The 18,608-nt window shown below is 45.3% G+C and overlaps 1 protein-coding gene and 1 long non-coding RNA gene across 4 annotated transcripts in view; one reads left to right on the top strand and one right to left on the bottom strand.

Moving 5' to 3' along the window:
• Ankrd55 (ankyrin repeat domain 55) overlaps positions 1-18,608 on the top strand; it is a 101,828-nt gene that overhangs the window by 33,232 nt on the left and 49,988 nt on the right. For both annotated transcript variants that reach the window (XM_048443013.3, XM_048443014.3), the window contains exons 4-6: positions 1,498-1,628; positions 5,969-6,078; positions 16,729-16,789. In XM_048443013.3, coding sequence (XP_048298970.1) covers positions 1,498-1,628; positions 5,969-6,078; positions 16,729-16,789 — 302 coding nt within the window. The remainder of the gene's footprint in view (positions 1-1,497; positions 1,629-5,968; positions 6,079-16,728; positions 16,790-18,608) is intronic.
• Positions 932-16,733, bottom strand: LOC125406171 (uncharacterized). 2 transcript variants are annotated; one of them, XR_007233836.3, is made up of 3 exons: positions 16,162-16,733; positions 13,321-13,465; positions 932-3,549 (listed from the first exon to the last, which is right to left on the bottom strand). It is a non-coding gene; the product is annotated as an uncharacterized LOC125406171 (long non-coding RNA). The 2 variants fall into 2 exon arrangements; XR_007233835.3 differs by lacking the exon at positions 932-3,549 and adding an exon at positions 8,360-12,506.

Below are 18,608 nucleotides of genomic sequence, written 5' to 3' on the forward strand. Positions count from 1 at the left end.
GTGCAAGTCTGAGTGTTTCCTGAACTCTCCTTTCTACACTGTTGAGCTATTTCTTGTTTTAGTTATCAAAACTTTATAATAAATCATGTCTGTTAATAATACAATTTTCTGTTCTTTGTTCTCTGAAGAAATTTATGTAGAAAGTAAATCTCAAAATCAATATAAACTAGTCAGACAGAGCATGTAAGTTTATGAAAATAATATGCAAAAATTAATTTGCTTTATTTACTGAATATCTCAAATTCACAAATTGTTTCGTTTTTTTATTCATTGTGGCTTTTCTTTCCCCTCTAATGCTCGTAACTACCACTTTCATTTTTTAATAATTTTTATTTATTTCTGGCTTTTCCATACAAGGTTTTTCTGTGTAGTCCTGGCTGTCCTGTAACTTGATCTGTAGACCAGGCTGCCTGCCTCTGCCTCCCAAGTGTGTGTGTGTGTGTGTGTGTGTGTGTGTGTGTGTGTGTGTGTGTCTGTGTGACCACAGCAGCCTGTGACTGCTTGATAGGAAAGGGAAGTAGGGAGGAAGTAAGGGAAGGAAGAAAGGAGAAAGGAAGTGGGAAGGGAGGAAGGAAGAGATGGGGAAAGAAAGAAATGAGGGATAAGCAGGAAAGGAGAAAGAAGGGGAAAGGAAGAAGAGAGAAAAATCTCACCTCTTACTGTTCTAAGAATCGCTTTATTACCCAGAATGAATGTCTGCAAAGGATCTCAGAAAAGAGGGTTGCTGGATCGCCAGCTGCCGTGTTCAGTGAGAACTGCAGCCCTCTCTGGGGACCACAGCTGCTGGGTTTATCTGGAAGAGAACCACCATCTCAATAGAATCTAAGCACATGTCAGTTCGTCAATGAGTTGGCTCTACGCTTGGCCCCTTGGACTGAAGGAATGTGACATTCCTTGCTTGTTCCAGCCCCACAAAGTTAAATAAAATGGATTCATTCATCTCTATTTTTATTCAGAAAGAAAGCACACTAAAAAACAAAATGCTTTTGGCTGTATTGATTCAGAAAGAGAAGAATTCAGTGAGTTGGATTCCTACTAAGAATTTGTGAAGCCCAAGGCTACCACCCAGCTTTTCCACCCACAGCCTGACAATGTGTGCTGAAGCTGTTTGCCTGAGTGGACCAAAAGCCACTCTTCCAGATTCTTCACTACCTCAGCTTAGGGGGGATAAACTTACCTGGTATATCCGGAGTTACTCACATCCCTGAGGCCACAACGGCCAGTTCTGATCATCTGCCCAAACTGTTTTGATCCACCGACTATTTCAGACAATGGAGCAGGAGGAGAGGGAGAATTATAGACAACTAAGGGGAGGGAGGTTAGACGCAAACCCAACACTTATGCAAGCAGATGCTACCATCATCTCCATCTCAGACCCACAGCATCCAGCAGCTGGATTTGTGCTGCAGGAAAGCAAAGTAGATGGCTAGGCAAATGGTCTGCTCTAAACCTCAAAAGTTAAACGTTTGTAAAGGCTGTTGAAATGCCTCGTTCCAGGATGCACGCCCTTGATGCATGCGGTTTCCGGACGTCAAGTAGACACGGTGAAACTGCTGTTGAAGATGGGCGCCAACATTAATACCCAGGACGCACACGGACGCACCAGTTTGTGCCTGGCAACCTACCTGGTAGGAATTTATGTTTGTTGATGGGGCTATAGAGCAAGGGACCTACAGATGTCGTGTGGATTCAACTCAAAGAAAGGTGCTCATGCATTGTTGCAGTAGGCGAGTAGAACTTTCAGCTTCGCTCATCCTTAGGGCTCGCACAGATCCTTCACAAGCTAAGGGAGAGCTGGTGTGACCCCCAGCGACTTGTTCTCTTCTATCTCGGCATCAGAATTTCACGCTTCCGGCCCCTTCTGAGTATTTTTAAGAAGGCTGCCACAAATAACCCAGAGACAGTGGTAGTGATTTCAAGATCCAGCTAACATCTATGGGGTGGGATTAGATGGGGGGAACTGAGGGGACGCTCCGGAGTGAAGAACGTGAGAAATGACGGGAGCTGGGAAGAATAAGAGGACTAGGGTGTAGGGAATAAGCCAGGATCACAGGGCAACACCAAGGGAAGGGCTCAGTTCCTAGCTAGTGCTCACATTAGAAACTGTAATGTCATTCCTCACACTCAGGGTTTCGGTTCAGCATTGCCCAACATTGAAGCAAGCCATGGTTGAGACTCATGGAAACTCCTCTAGCCCCCTCCTCTCACTTGCTCTTTCTGATTCTTCTGGGGTCACATGGCTTAAACCCGTGTGAAACAAGCCCTACCCACCACATGAGGGAAACTTGCTTGCTTTTCTTCCTTTCCAGCAATGTGGCCACCGTCCTCTCGCATCTTGCCTCTGGCATTCACTACTGCTGCCACTTGGTAGTGGTGGATTCACCCCCAACCAGGCCTCCTAGGGTGCCCCACTGAAATAAAGCACTTCCCTTCCCCAAACACACCACCCCTTTCCTGCCACAATTCCCACAGAGCTTACAATGATGCATTGCTCAATTCCCACAGAGATTTTCTCCAGAGGCCACTTTTTAATTTTTTCCTTTCCCTGGGACCCACAGACAAATCGAGGCAGGATATTTTGAAGTGTGGTCCACAGACTTCTTGGATCAATATCCCATAGAGGTCTTGCTTGGAAGGCGTGTTCTGAGGTATACTAAGGTTTCCTTCATTAGATGTTCCTTGGATAGCATGGGGGCAGGGAGGAAGGGAGCCTGCAGGTTAGACCAACCTCCCTGGAAACATCTGTGTCCACCTGAGTTTGAAGACCACTGCTCTGCGTGTCCTAGCTGAGTGAGTCAGCATATCTCAGACGGATGTATGGCCACGCTCACCGTCCCCTCCCTTTGTAGCACATGCCATCATCACTGCTCTTGTTACACACTTTTTTTGTATCTGAGATAAAGAAAAGAAAACATCTGGATTAAGGAGCAAAGGAAAGGGGCAGAAATGCTGTGTAAAGTTGACCGCCATTAGACTCAATGAAGACGGTGGAAACAAATTGTATGTCTTTTAGAACTCTAAATTTCCAAACTTGAAAGGACTGGAAGGAAGTTCTCTCCAAACATCAGTTATAAGGGCCAAGATGGATTGTTGCCTGGTGACACCTTTGCAGGCAACTCTTCCCATCCCTAAGGGCTGTGTGAGAGAAGTGACCCAAGATAGGACGGCCTTCTGAACTGTGCTGGCTTCTGGGTGAGGTCTAGTCTGGACCCATCCCTGGATGCTGAGGCTCTGGGAAGAGGAGGGTCGCTGTGAAATCCAGCGATGTCTAGATTTGATCATTAAGAGAACCTTGGCAAAAAAGGCGCTTAGAAACTGATTCTTAACTCAGGGTACAAAGACATTTGTTGATATGTGGCCTTGGGCAAATCTCTTCACCTTTTTGTTCCTCTGTCTTGATTTTTGAGGTATAGTAAAAAACAGTAACTTCAGCTTCTCACAGCTGAAGGCAATGGTGAGGTCGGCTAACACAGTAGTATGGTGTTCATCTGTTGCCTCCAAATGGTATCAAGGCTTTCAAATGTCTTCACTGATTTCTAAATTTCTTTTCTGAAGAAGAACGAAAAGAAAAAAAGAATGAAGGAAACCTCACACACACATTGAGTTCCAGGAAGAATTGCAAAATATTTTAGATGTTTCGAAGCTTACCCCACCAAAAGATCTGCTTTTTGAAAAACCATATGTAAAATCTTGGGCAATTATGAAGTTTGCACAGCATGCCTAGCTTTTGGGTCCTAGGATCAATTTTTTTTTTCTTTTAAGCAGAGAACTTGATGACTTGGACATTAGCAAATAGAAATAGATTTAATATATTAGTAAACTATGAGTCAATACTAACAATGCCTCCCCACAAATATTTGTTTCTATTGAGACAGACATTGCTGGCCAGTTCTACAGAACCTTATTTGGTATTACAGCCCATGGATGTTTTTAGTTTTGATTTTTGTGGCAGGATCTCATGTAGTCCAGGATGTCTTCAGAGTCACTATGTAGCAGAGGATGACCCTTAACTCCTGATCCTCTTGCTGATAACCTCTAGGATTCTAGGTCTGCATCTCCATGCCTGGCTCAGCTGGGAGTTTGGATGTGCTCCTTGTTGGCAGATATTGTCTAGATGCTTCAAAACCACAAGATTTTGTTCATATGATTCTTTCTTCAGGAAGCTTATTAACTCTTTAGGTTTTGGTGCTTCCAATACTGTCATACTAAGGGAGAGAATCTTCATTTGTCTCAGCTCACTGGGACATCTCAAGGCTTGATATACACGTGGAGGAAGGCTAGAAACTGCTTTTGAATAAAAGGTTATCACATTATTCTTCTCAATAAGAGTTTCATCTACTTATTTGTCTGTTTATAAGTAGTTGTGTAGCCCAAAGGTTGAAGATAAATGTAGGAGACTTTCTGCTTAGCAAAGACAACCAAGCTTGAGTATCAGCTAGGCTGGGTCAGCTAGAGAAGTATCAATTAAGAAAGCAGTGTAAATCTGGGCAGGGCTAGTCTCAGGTTACTAATGTCCTTCAAATAAGATAGTAGAAAAAAAAAAAGAGGCTAGAGAGATGGCTCGGAGATTAAGAGCACTGACTTCCACAGATCCAGAGTTCAATACCCAGCAACCACATGGTGGTTCACAACCATCTATAATCAGATCTGACGTCCTCTATTGGCATGCAGGCAAACCTGCAGACAGAATACTGTATACCTATTTATAATACTACAAAAATAAAGATCCTGCTGGGTGTACTGACCAGCAAGGTGATAATATCAAGTTTCAGCTGGTACAAATAGGGTGCAGGGAATTCACACAGCCTCCTAAGAGACTTGTAGGTGCATAAAACCTTGCGATGTGTATCCCTTGGGGAATGCTCGTGTGTGTTCACCTTAGAGAGTCAGGATGCCAGCATTAGAACTGCAGCTATCGGCAGGGTGTGTGAGTTGTGTGTTTAAGCACTGGGATGAGACTGACTCAAATAAGCAAGATGCTGTCCTTCGGGTTATGGTGCAGGAGAATTGTCTGTATTCTGTCAGTCATGTTTTAAATAAACGCTGATTGGCCAGGCAGGAGGTATAGGTCGGAAAACCAAACAGGAAGTGGAAATGATGCAAGGAGAGCAGGAGAATTCTGGGGAGGAGGAAGCTGATTCCTCCCACTCCTTCCCAGATCACTGAAGCAGCAGGATGTGAGCTGCCCCACTGAAAAAGGTACTGAGCCACATGGCTAACATAGATCAGAAAAATGGGTTAATCAAGATGTGAGAGTTAGCTAATAAGTAGCCTGACCTAATGGGCCAATCAGCATTATAACTTATAGAGATCTCCTGTGTGATTGATTTTTCTCTGGGACTAAACAGCTGGGGGGCCGGGCAGGACAGAAACACAAACAAGCAGGCCCGGCCCTCTCATGTTTCAGGGTTATTAGAAACAGGGCATGAGATGATAAAGAGCCAAGACCTACACTTTAGACATGGGAGACAGGCTGAGCATGCAGGCTGGGACTCAGAAGTGGTATAGGAATCCAGCTTTTAGATGTGGACGTTGTCATCCAAGTTGGACAGGTGCTGTGTATCATGCAGAACTAAGCCACATGCCAGAGCAGGTGACTACTCCCTGTCACGTGCTATCTTTGGGGTAGCCTAATTGTTGCAGCTGAATCCCAGCAAGGGGTCCTGGAAATGAAAGGGAAAGGCAAGAGCACCTGCATCAACCTGCATGTGAAAGGCAGCAATCAGACAGAAAACCTGGGGACTCTCAGACTTCAGCTCTCTGCTCTGGTGCCTGAGTTAGAACTGTGGTCTTTAAAGGTTTCCACTTAAACAAGCTTTTAGCCAAATTAAAGAAGTGGCCAAAACAACAACAACAACAACACACACACACACACACACACACACACACACCTACACACCTACAGAAAGCTTGACCCGTGTTATGTGAGGTTGCCTTATATAATGTTGCTGTCGCTGCTGCCTTTCAGGGCTGGCTTGAAGGCTGTGTGAGTCTGCTCAGAAATGGTGCCAAGCACAACATCCCAGATAAAAATGGCCGCCTGCCACTGCATGCTGCCACCGCAGAGCCCGATGTGAGGTAAGCAACACATACGCCAGATGGAAAAGACCCAGCTTGCACAAGGAAGGCGTGGAACCCACCCCTCTGTGACTGATAAAAAGGAAACTTACCCATTTCGCAGAGAGGACCTCAACACAATGCTCTAGAGTCGTCTTAAACTCTGATCTTGCTTCCCTCTTACATCTGAAATGCTTTCCTCATAGTCTTTTATTTTGGGAGAAAGTCTACTTTTCGTCATTAGAATCCATAAATTCATTCATCCATTCTAGCAGTCATTTATTAACTCAGGAGCTATTATCAGGACTTCATTATGAAGCGGAATTTTAGTCCCTAACAATGCCACAATAAATAAGACAATTTCTGATGTCCCAGAGTGGACGCTGTCGTGAAGGAATCTAGTGGCTCACTAGTAAACAAAGGAACAAGATACTTTCCAATAACGACAAGCGCTTTGCAGAAAATCATATAAGCTAAAACCACTGTGATGTGTCAGTATGCTTACTGTCCAAACGGACTGTACAGCCTGAGTCTAGGAGTTGTAGGGGTACAGGATCCTGAGGCAGAAGTTCAGGGCACTAGAGAGAAAACCAGGCTGGTATACACATGGAGTCGGTGTGAAAGGATTTACTCAAAGAAAGTCAATGATTGAGGAGGTCACAATTTGGTAAGACAATTGAGAAACCAAGGGGAAGGTGCCTGATCCAGTGAGTTCCTCATTCCTCAGTGTCGAACTGGCGCTGTCTCCATCATTTTGCAAACCCCTACAGCAGAACTGATGATAGCATTTCCTGCTACAGACAGCAATGCTGCTGCTTGACTCTTCCTTCACCTCTGTGCATGCAACATGCCTTTAATAGTAATTGAGCATCTCCTAGTCCCAGGCCTGGCCAGCAACGCGAGTAGGGGTGGGATGGGGATGGGGAATATGCTGTGTGCCTCACCCTCAGCGCCCAGGGCCAGAATGAAGATCTGGATGAAGCTCTCTGATTCTGAAAAGGTGAAAACTTTCTCCAGGCAGGGGGGGATAACAGGATTTCTTCATTTCAGTCACTTTTATAGAAAGTAAAAGGCTTGGGAAATCCCGGGACTGTTCCTGAGGCTTGACGTTTGCTATCTTGGACTCTATCCAGACAAAACAGAACTTACCCAGAGCCTGATGAAGCAAGGAAGGTTAGAAATGAAAGAGCAAGCCCAGACCATTAACTATCAGTAATCGTCATAGGGAAAGGGATGGTTTGTTTTAAGAAAAGGAAGAGGGAGGGGAGGGAAGGAGGAGAGGAGAGAGGGGAGAAAGAAGAGAGGAGGGAAGAAGAGGGAGAAGAGGGAATGATTTTAAAGACAACTTGCACAAATATTTAGTTACAAAAGTAAGCTGCTTCTGCAGGAGTGATCTTGAGAAAATAAGTTTGAAAACAACATACCTTCTAAGAATCATTCTGCCTTGATTACTGAACTTAACTGACTTTATCTGCTTCTCTTGAGTAATTTTAAAAGCTACTTATTCTGAAAGATAAATGCCTACTTAAGTTAGAGTAATTATAGTTATTACAGGAAATAAAACTCAAAACTTGAGTGCTTCCCTCTTGAGTTTTAGTTCTCAGACATATCACAGTCCCAATGTAGGTGTTGCTGGGGGAGGGCTGGCTCCCCTCCGCACCGTGATCCAGGGACCTGAGCATCTCCCATCATGTAACTAGCAGCCTGAATGGTCACAGAATGTCCTTCCCTTGGCCTGGTAATGGACAAAGAGGAGCAAAGAAATGCCTTGCTCGTTCTTACAAAACTTCAGGTAAACATCACCATTCACGTATGTTCTTTTTCCATTGACAAGAACTGGTCATTTATACACAGTTGTATAGAGTGAACCCCCGCTCAGTCCTGGGCGGAGAAGTTATCTGCCTTTGGTGATGCCAGTCCGTGAACTGGGAACTCAGATTTGGATGAAAAGCTCTCTCAGTCCTCACCCTCTGCACCTTCTCAATCAAAATCACATGGGTCAGCCAGGTTCAACCTCTGAAATGATTAGTTGAAAACAGATCCAAGTATATGTCCTCTTCTGTATGGACTTTTCTTCTCTTTTATTTGTTTATTTGTTTGTGTGGTTTCTGGATTTTGGTTTTTTTTAAAGATGGGGCTTCTCTGTGTAGCCCTGGCTGCCCTGGAAGTCACTCTGCAAACCAGGCTGGCCTTGAACTCAGATTTTCCAGCTTCTGCCTCCTCCCTGCCCCCAAGTGTCCCGACCAGCGGGACATCAAGAGAACTGAATTCGCCCCGGAGAGTAGGAATGAAGGGGCAGGAGACACGAGAAATGACAGCAGGTCAGGCTTTCTGATCAAGCTGTCGCCTTTATTTCTCAGGAGCTGTTATATAGAAAACAGGCTTGGGGGGGGGGGTAGGATGCTGGAATTCAGGTCTGGAGACATCCCTAGCTGATAAGGAAGTCCTGAGGTCTCTGACTGTTAACTAACAAAGGAAATGCTAATTGCTTCTCAAGCCTGGGGCCTGCAGGTCTCACTAGGTTAATTTCCTAGGCCCCAAACTTGCCCTACAAAGGTGAATATCCTATTTAACGTGTGAACTTAAGATGGCGTAAACAAAATACAGGTCTCAAAATACAGGTCTTTGCTTCTGGCACCCAAGTGCTGGGATGAAAGGTATGAGCCACCACCACCCACTCTGTGGACTTACTACATAGTGGTGTCTCTAGATATTCCAAGATCCAGGATCTATTCCACATACTGTATACAGCAGTGTCTCTAGATACTCCGGGATCTATGCACATACTATATACAGTGGTGTCTCTAGATACTCCAGAATCTATCCAACATACTGTATACGACGGTGTCTCTAGATACTCCAGGATCTACCCCCTCACACATACTGTATACAGCAGTATCTCTAGATACTCCAAGATCTATCCACATACTATATACAGCGGTGTCTCTAGATACTCCAGGATCTACCCACACACACACTACTATATACAGTGGTGTCTCTAGATACTCCAGGATCTACCCCCACACACACATACTATATACAGTGGTATCTCTAGATACTCCAGAATCTATCCAACATACTGTATACGACGGTGTCTCTAGATACTCCAGGATCTATCCCCCCACATACTATATACAGCAGTGTCTCTAGATACTCCAGGATCTACCCCCCCACACACATACTATATACAGTGGTGTCTCTAGATACTCCAGAATCTATCCAACATACTGTATACGACGGTGTCTCTAGATACTCCAGGATCTATCCCCCCACATACTATATACAGCAGTGTCTCTAGATACTCCAGGATCTACCCCACATAGCTGGAACTTTGAAAGCAAAGTCTTGAGGCTTCCTTGTCTCTGGATATTATCCCTAATGACCAAGCCAGTTTCCTCTGGTGAGTTGAGGCTTCTTGGTCTCTGGATATTGTCCCAAATGATCTAGCTAGCATCTTCTGGTGAGCTGAATCCAGAAAAGTAGACATCCTTCTGTGTCAAAGGTAACAGGTTTCTTCTTATAGACGATTCTGAATGGTAAAATTCTGCTACTCAACTATTGAGAAGCAAAGCTGTGATTAACTATTTTGAAAGCAATATTTTGTGCTACTGAATCTTCTTCAAAATGGATGGGGTCAAACCCTTAACAACCATAGACAACAAATTAGTTAGTTGAATTACTTGCAGACTCTCTGGGAAGCAGCTCATCCTAAAGACTTCCTTTTGGAAGTAAATTAATAAAAAATAATAATTGTGAGGTACTTTGTGGTTGTTATACGAGAAAAGTTACGTCTGCATTAGGCGTTTGAAGAGGCTAAGCAAGCCAAGCTTTGTCACGGCAGTGGGAGGAACCCTGTTTGAGCATCAGTGTGCACTTGGCATTGCTTCCTGAAAAAAACAACTGTCTTAGTTAGGGTTTCTATTGCTGTGAAGAGACACCCAGACCATGGCAGCTCTTATAAGGAAAACATTTAACTCATGTGGCTCGCTTACAGTTTCAGAGGTTCAGTCTATTATCCTCCTGGCAGGGAGCATGGAAATGTGCAGGCAGTCATATGCTGGCTACATGTTGATCAGATGGCAACAGGAAGTGGACTGGAATGCTGAGCGAAGCTTAAGCAAGAGACCTCAAAGCCTGCACACACAGTGACGCTTCCTTCAACAAGGCCACACCTCCAATAGTGCCGCTTTCTGAGTTTGAGGGCTAATTGCATTCAAACTACCGCGCAGACTTTATCTGGTTGTGTAGGCAGCTCCCAACCCTGCAACTGCACTGAGAAGCAGAGTCTCTCCCGCGAAGCACATGAGCCTGGTTTCTTAAATGGACATAACTTTTAAAGAAATCATTTGTTTACTTTGTGTGTGTACTCATGTGTGAGTGTACACCATGACATACGTGTGAAGCCAGGGGGTAACTTATAAATGTTAATTCTCTCCTTCCCCCACATGAGTTCCAGGGATCAAACTTAGGTCCTCAGACTTAGAAGAAAGCGTGTTTACCCACTGAGCTGTTTAACCAGCCCATATTTAGGTATAGCCTTAGACTGGCTTAGCAAACATTTAGGTCTGAATTAAACTCATAGCAAACAATGACAATGGCGAAGAAGAGGAAGATGATGTTGATGAGAAGGAGGGTGGTATTTTTTAAATTTTAATTTATCTTTTTGAGACAAGGTTTCTCTGTGTAGCTCTGGCTGTCCTGGAACTTGCTCTGTACACCAGGCTGGCCTCAAACTTGGAGATGCCCTGCCTCTGCCTCCTGAGAGCTGGGATTAAAGGTGTGTGACACCACCACCCAGTTGATATTGGTTATTATAGGTAATGCCCTGAATGAAATTCTTGGTGCTTTCTAGGTCCCGTTTAACATACCACTCTTCTTATACAATATGTAATACTTTTATCCCCAGTTCTCAGAAGAGAAACTGAGGCAGTGGACACTAACTAACTGGTGCATACATGAAGAAAACCTACCTGCCTGTTGGGTCTGCTGTCTTCTTGAGAGCCCCTGTTGTGAGCCCTGCAGAATTTATTGCAATAATCATATTTTATCAATAAGCCCTTGGCCTGTGTTGCCAGGCCTTATGAGAAACAGCCTTACAAAAGTCACTGGCTCATGATCAGGTCATATTTTATTCATTACAACATCTTTTAAAATCCTATATAAGAAACCACAGAGAAAAAGTTTCACTAAGGGAGGGATTGCTCTGCTTCTCGAGAGCAAATAGTTGGAATTTGTATTATAGAAATATTGTGGTCCTGGGCCTCCCTATCTGTGCCTAGAAAATTCAAAACTCAGTTTGAAACCTACCTCTGACACACACAGGACTGTGCACCGTGTCTTCCATCTCCTGCCCTTGTTTTCTCTGGCAAATTTCTTCACTCATCTTGTTTTTATTCGTGCAGCCAAAACCCACTTAAAATCCCTGTTGGGTTGAGAGAGGTCAAGAGCAGCTACAGACAAAACTTGAATCTGGCTTTATCTGATCCACCACTCTGTCTTGGACAAGACACTATGTGAAGGCTCAGATAAGTTTCTTTTCTAGAAAGTAAACGGAATGCAATTCTTCCCTTAATCAGGAGAAAGGCAGAAATAGAGGGTAGCGTATTAAAGTTACTGAACACAGTGTCTACTGCATTGCGTTCAGAAAACTGATATTAATGGTGAGTGTGATATTAATGGTGATAGTAGAAAATAGACAGACATGAATATCACATGCTGGGATTAAAGAATAGGACCCACTAATTGCCACCCTACCAGTTCCCACTTGGGCACACACAGGTCTGCAAAGGGTATGTCCAAACACATAGCTGTTTGTGTACACAGCCCCATAGCAGTATTTATTGCAAAGGATTCTGGGATAGAAACACTCATATCCACCCCCCCCCCCCCAACAAGTGTAGACTCAAGGGAACAGACCGCCATTGGTCGTCAGAATCTCAGGCCGTTCCATTCCCCCAGACGCTCACTTTGCAACTTTTGTGAGCACGGGTCCATCTGCAGAGTCTTCATATTAGTAAGTAGAATGAACAGCCACCTGGAGGCCTTGTGCACAGATGTTTGCTCTGGCTTGAAAATCTGCTGACCCTCAGGTTTCCAAACGGCAGACTCCTCCCATGTGACACTCACTGGGGGTTCTTGAGAGGGAAGCCTCAAACTGAAGCTGCTTTTAAGTAATCTAGAGGGACATTCGAATTCTGCCCTTAGCCTGTAAAGAGATTAAGGCTCGCCCATCACTTGGGATCCACATCCTCAGCTAAGGCCAAGGGAAGTGCAGACTGGAGCAGACACAGGGAAAAGTGTTTTACACGTTAGAGCATAGAGGAGCCCAGGCTTCATCCCACAAGTCCTGTGCCTGCTAGGAACTCTTTGCTTCTCAGCAGGTCCAGGTTTTCTCCCTTTCAGCGCCCCATGCTTTTCTTGTACCCTTGGCTGGGACATTCAGAGGGTGCCTGAGTGAAAGAGGGGACAGGATCATTAGGACAAAGTCCCAAATTCACAGAGTTGTGTTTGTACAGCCCTGTACACATTTGTCCTGAAAGGCAAATAGCAATTTTCTCTGAAAGAGGTCACTGGGCTCTCTGAAGGATTTCTTCGTGGTCTCCATGGTAACAGATTTCCCCCTTTTCTTTCTTTTTCTCATTTTTCCCTGCCGCAGCGCCAGCAGTCCTGCCTCTTTTCATCACTCTTGACTACAGCCAGGTTTCCTGGCTCACTATCTTGGGGTCCTTTGGCTCCTAATGCTCTAACCTGGTGTGAATATTTCATTATGTACCACCCTTGCATGCAAACAGCCTTAGGGACAGGAAGGGGAGATGACTGGCTTGGAGGGTCATTCCCATTCGCTGCCATCATTGAGCTGCAGGGCTGGGAGCCTACGGGGTCAACAAAACAGATTGCAGAAGTCAGCTGCTCCTAAGACTTCTCTTGCTGATCCCTCCTGCCACCTGAATCACCTGAGGGCGATCAGGGATGATCCAGAGAAGACCAGACCCAGCAAATGAACCATTATAGAGAAGTTGGGAGGGGGCACATAAAAGCTATTCTAAGTGTTTACTAAGTGTTGATTCAACTAAAAATTGTAGCAAATCTTTAGGAATGAGAAGCATGTTTTTTGTTTCACAGATAAGAAAAAAAAAATGGTCCTTGGAGTGTTATAACTTGTCCAAGGCCCCAGGCTAGTTGGTAATAAGCGGGTATTGATTCTTATAGCAAGCCTCTGTATTCTCAGTACTCAATCATGGCCCAGGTGAGGAAAGAAGGTACCTGCTGGGGATCCTTGTTTGCTGTCCTGGAGCCTGGTATGTAGTGGTCTGGAACTTTTGCTCTGAGATCTGAAGGCAGATTGAACAGGTTCCAGCAGGGATGGTGGAAAGAATGTTTCTGGCCATCGCAGCATCACACCGGAACTCTAGGAGAAAAATCAGACTGAGGCCAGCAAGAGATCCAGAGTTGGGGTAGATGGGGACTAAACCACTTGATCTCCACACCACAGAATAGCAAGGGTCACCAGGCTACATAGTGGAACCTTGTCTCTCGTTCAGGCTGAATCACAGAAACACTGAGGGGAGGCAGGGGGGCAGGGGTGCTCTTCATCTGGATATCTGTGTCCAGGGTTGAAAGCCTATAAGTCTTGAAGATTTCAGAATCAAATAGTTAGACAGCATAAATTAATTCTTCAGATGTAGAAGATGGGGGATTCCAAAAGGTAGCAACTGAGGAAAATCCAAGGAAATGGGCAAGAGACGGTGCTCTCTCTTCACCTAGCACAGCACATGCCTGTTATCCCAAGTTGAGAAAGGATGGAGAATCACAGGTTTGATGCCAGCCTGTGCTACCTAGGAGTTCAAAGTCAGCCTGGGGTACACATCAAGATACTAAAACAAAGACAAAATCGTGTTCTCCAAAAGAGCAGAAAGATGTTACCACCCCAGAATGGTTGCCAAAAGCCAATCTGACTCTGCCCCTCCTCCCTGAGATGCTCCCACTAACTAAACAACAATGTCATTACTGTGGAGACTTGGTTGATGTCATCCTCAAAGGTCCCGAGCCAGGGATTGCAGAGACAAAGAATTTGAGAAGCCCAGAAGAGAAAGGAATTCATCCCACAGCCTTGGGGGCCCACCCAGGTTGCTGCATGGGAACTCTCTCTATTTACCCCTATTGAAATCTTCTCTGAGTCTCACTTTCTATCTCTCTCCACTGGATCCAGAGAGGAAAGAAAACCTGTCTGAGCACCAAGGAGCCCATATACCTTGGGGCTAGCTGAGGGAGTAACACTGCCCTTAGCTCAAGAATTCTCAACCTGTGAGTCGCGACCTTTTAGGGAGCCAACGACCCTTTCATAGGACTTGCAAATCAGATATCCTGTAAATCAGATTTTTACACTATGATTTGTAACAGTAGCAAAATTACAGTTAAGAAATAGCCACGGAATAGTTTTATGGTGGTCGGGACGGCGCGACGAGAAACCAACTGTGTCAGAGTTGCAGCATTAGAAAGCTGAGAACCACACCTCGTTCATATCTCGACACCCCCCCCCCACGCTTCTAATTCTGCACCCACTGGAGATAAAAAAGTGGCTTCTGAAGAAAGACAGAGAGAAGAGACAGTCACCACTTCAGCCCCACTCTACCCATAGAGCAACCAGAGGTGAGACTATTAGAAACAAAAAGTATTACCCCAGTTGAATTGTTTTTGTTTGTTGTTGTTTTGGTTTTTTTGAGACAGGGTTTCTCTGTATAGCCCTAGCTATCCTAGAACTTGCTTTGTATACTCGGCTGGCCCTGAACTCAGAGATCCGTCTGCCTCTGCCTCCAGAGTGCTGGGATTAAAAGACAAACGCTACCACTATACCTGGTCTCAGTTATTTTTATAATGACTTCCTACCTGGTAAAGGAATGAGTCTAGAATTCAGAAACCGTAAAGGAGACGAACTTCTCAGTCTTAGCCCATTCCTACAAATCTCTGTGCAAGGAATTCTCAGTCTGCCATAGACACTGAATTCTTCTCTCCGCGGAACGTCACTCCGCAGTGAGGCAAGAATTAGGCCCCCAGCAGCAGCTTAGCTCCCCCAGAAAACAGTGGAGAAACTAGATTCAAACCCAGGCTTCCAAAGCCATTTCACGTCTGTGGCAAATAAGGAGAATCCCATCCTCATTCGAGCTCTCCTTGCTTCATGTCTATTACGAAGGCAGCGGGATTGGTCCGTCACCCTTTTCTTCTCTTGTTGGTAGTAATTTAACACATAGGGTTTGGGATGTCATCTAAACTGAAACCCAGTGACAACTGGACAGAGAGACTGGGAAGATGGATAGGTCACTGGAGGGCTTCCCATGCAAATACAAAGGCCTGAGTGTAGATCCCCAGCACCAAATAAAATCAAGGTACTTCAAATCTACAGCCCAGCTTTGGGGCTGAGGGGGACAGAGATGAGATAAACTCGGGAATCACTGACAGGACAACTCTGAGCTCAGTGAGAGAGAGAGAGAGAGAGAGAGAGAGAGAGAGAGAGAGAGAGAGAGAGAGCGAGCAACTAAGGGAGACACTTGATGTCCACTCTGTCCTATACACAGACCCACATACAAAAGCATGAATGCATACATGCATAGGAACACATGAACATATAGAAGACACACACAGAGATAGGAAAACTGGGTCAGGGAATAGAACTAAACAATTTCATTTTTGCAAATGATTCTTATATAAAAAAACACATTTTGAACCTTTTTGCCTAAATTTTTTTCAGCCCTCATGGTGGGAGTTCATTGACCAGCACTTTCTCAACGGTCTCCAAACATGGCTGTTTACCAGATCATCCTGAAAGGTGCTTTTCAGCTGTCATGACAGGGCTCCTCCAAGACCCATTGAGTGCAATCCAGCTGTTTGTGGTTTCAAAAAAGATATGCCCCTGTGGTTCCGAGCTGGGGCCAAGGCTCAAAAATCTAGGATGAATGTTTCTAGAAATAAAGCTTTGTGTCTCGGTCCCAGTCCACACGCTTGCTAGGGCTTATTACCTCAGTCGGTCCTTACACTGAGCTGTGAGGCCAGGTCTTATTACCCCTAAAGACAGGAAGTGCTCGGGTAGAGAGAAGGTACGTAACTCACCTTGGAGTTCAGAGTTTGGCAGGTCTGACGTGTGAACTCAAACATCTGGCTCCAGAACCTGGCCCTAGGACCGGTGCCGTCACCTGCCTCTTCCTCCCAGAGAGCATGTTGACCTCGGTCAGCCAAGTCCAGGCCAGTGAGCTTGAGAATCGCTGACTTGCTTCTCACTGAATCCTGTCGTCTCCTGCTCAGAGGTCCCTGTTTTACTAGGATGTCAAGATGTAAACGCAAGCACTGTCTCTGCTTATGCGAAGGGAATAAAGCCAAGTCACACATGCATTTGGCTATTGAAGTACTACGTAGGTGACAGAGGGTGAGGCTAAGGACTCACTGCTCTGCCTCCCTTCGGTCGCCATCAGCACCAAGATGGCAAGAAGCTGGAGAAGACAGACGTGCTTCTCTGTTGTCTGTGTCCACATTGTCCCATCGATCTTTCTCTCGGGTTGGCGGGAAGAGCCTCATTGTATTCGGGAGCCTTCAGCTGGGTTCCCCGTGTTGTGTTTTGATACCCATGCTAAGCACCCAGGACTGCCAGTGCTAGTGAGCCTCTCTTGTTCCTCCCGACAGGCTCCTCATCGTCCTGCTGCAGCAGTCCAGCCTCAGTGAGATCAACCACCAGGATGCGGAGGTGAGTAGGCTGTCCCCAGCCACAGTCTGCATGTGAGGGCAGGAGGCGTCTTTTATACACAAGCAAGCTTCTCTTTCCCTACCTCCAGGCAGAGTGCTGTCAGTTGGGGTGTGGGCAGCTTCTACTACGGAGGAGCTTTCTTGCATTAAGTACTGAGGAATTAATCATATGACTGAAATTTCATCATTTCTCCCTGGGTATTCCCTCTCCTGTCTTCTTGAGTCCCCCAAACGTAAACCACAAGCCGTGGCTCCAGATGTGTTCTTTCAGAGTTAGGAGGACACGCAGACCAGTCCCAGGCCGGCATTACTAGTCCCTGTTAATCATAATTGTTGTTCCCTTCCCGTTGCTAAGTCAGCCTTGCTGAAGACGTCCGAACCATCAGCCCCCATCCCTGAACAGAGTTCTAGGTCAGACCCTGTAGTGCTGCCCCAGACCATCTTAGGGCCTGATTATAGTCATGCCAAGCTGTTCAATGATGAGTACTGATTTTCATCAGCCAAAGGATTTCTATTACAATTGCCCCAAGTCCAGTTGAAATCCTGGACTCCTAATGGGCTTTCTATATAAGCACATGCTCAATTAGGTTGCTCTTCAGTAAGAAGGGCTGGTAATAGTGAGAAAGTCTTGTCATACTAAACACGCACACATAAGATGTCACGCTATGCTGGTTTTGATAAATCAGCTGGTCCCAGACACTGAGGTAGGAGTCAGTCCCTCTTAGCTTCCTCCTGGTCTACGCCTCTGCCTCCATCATGATGACCACGCCAAAAAGCCCCTATTCAAACTTGGGTTCGAAACGGACCATCTCCCTGATTTGTGGTCACGCACCGTGTTTGCTCCACACATCTTCAGTGACCCAAAGCCAAACCTCAGAGGATGTAACGGTGCATCTTCTTAGACTTCTACTTTAAAAAGGAGAACCAGGGATGGGATAGGAGCTGTGTGCACTGACCGCTCTGTGCCCACGTGGGAAGCGAGTGCTTGAAAGGTTACACTTGTGTCAGCACACCAGAGATGTCTAGACCCTGAGCAAGCCGCCGATTACTTCCTCCACCTCAGAATTCCGCTCCCGCCAAAGAGAGTCTGGTGATTGAGTTATCCAGACCCTAGAGACAAATTCCACTTGTAGGCCTGTAACCCTGGCTACTTTGAAGCTGAGCTGACTGGTGTCCCCAGCAAAGTCATAGTTCCCCATCACCCTACTCCTCCCATGGAGGCGGAGGGAAACACAAATCTTTCAAAGATCTCTGGTTCTTCCTCATGCAAAGTGACCTCTGTTTCAGAAAAAAAATTAATTAAAAAAAATCCAAGGGGCACAGTGGTGCACACCTTTACTCCCAGAATAACTCAGGAGGCAGAGGAAGGAGGTTCTCTGTGAGTTTGAGACCAGACTGGTCTATATCTCAAGATCCAGCAGGACTACTTAGAGGCTTATTCTAAGTCACACAAAATGGTTCCACTTATGTTCCTAACACCTATGTTTTTCATACTGCCTGCATCTGTATTAAGCATGTAGGTTTAATATATATTCAGCCCTCTGTATGTATGGGGAACTAGTCCTGAGTCTCTTTAGGATATCAAGAATCTGAAGTTCAAGTGCCTTCTATAGCAGTGTCTCTTCTTTTCTTGGACCTCAGCTCTTCTCTAGATTACTTCCAATACCTCATGAAATGTAAACCATGTGTTAATTATTGTTATACTGCATGGTTCTACAACAAGAAAAAAACTCCGTGCATGATTAAGACAGGTATGATGTCCACATTTTTTTAAATCCTTGTTTGGTTGAATTCATGGATGTGAAGCCCACAGATGTGAA

The sequence above is a fragment of the Myodes glareolus genome, chromosome 15 (genome assembly GCF_982192425.1).
Source record: "Myodes glareolus chromosome 15, mMyoGla1.1, whole genome shotgun sequence".
NCBI classification, from domain to species: domain Eukaryota; kingdom Metazoa; phylum Chordata; class Mammalia; order Rodentia; family Cricetidae; genus Myodes; species Myodes glareolus.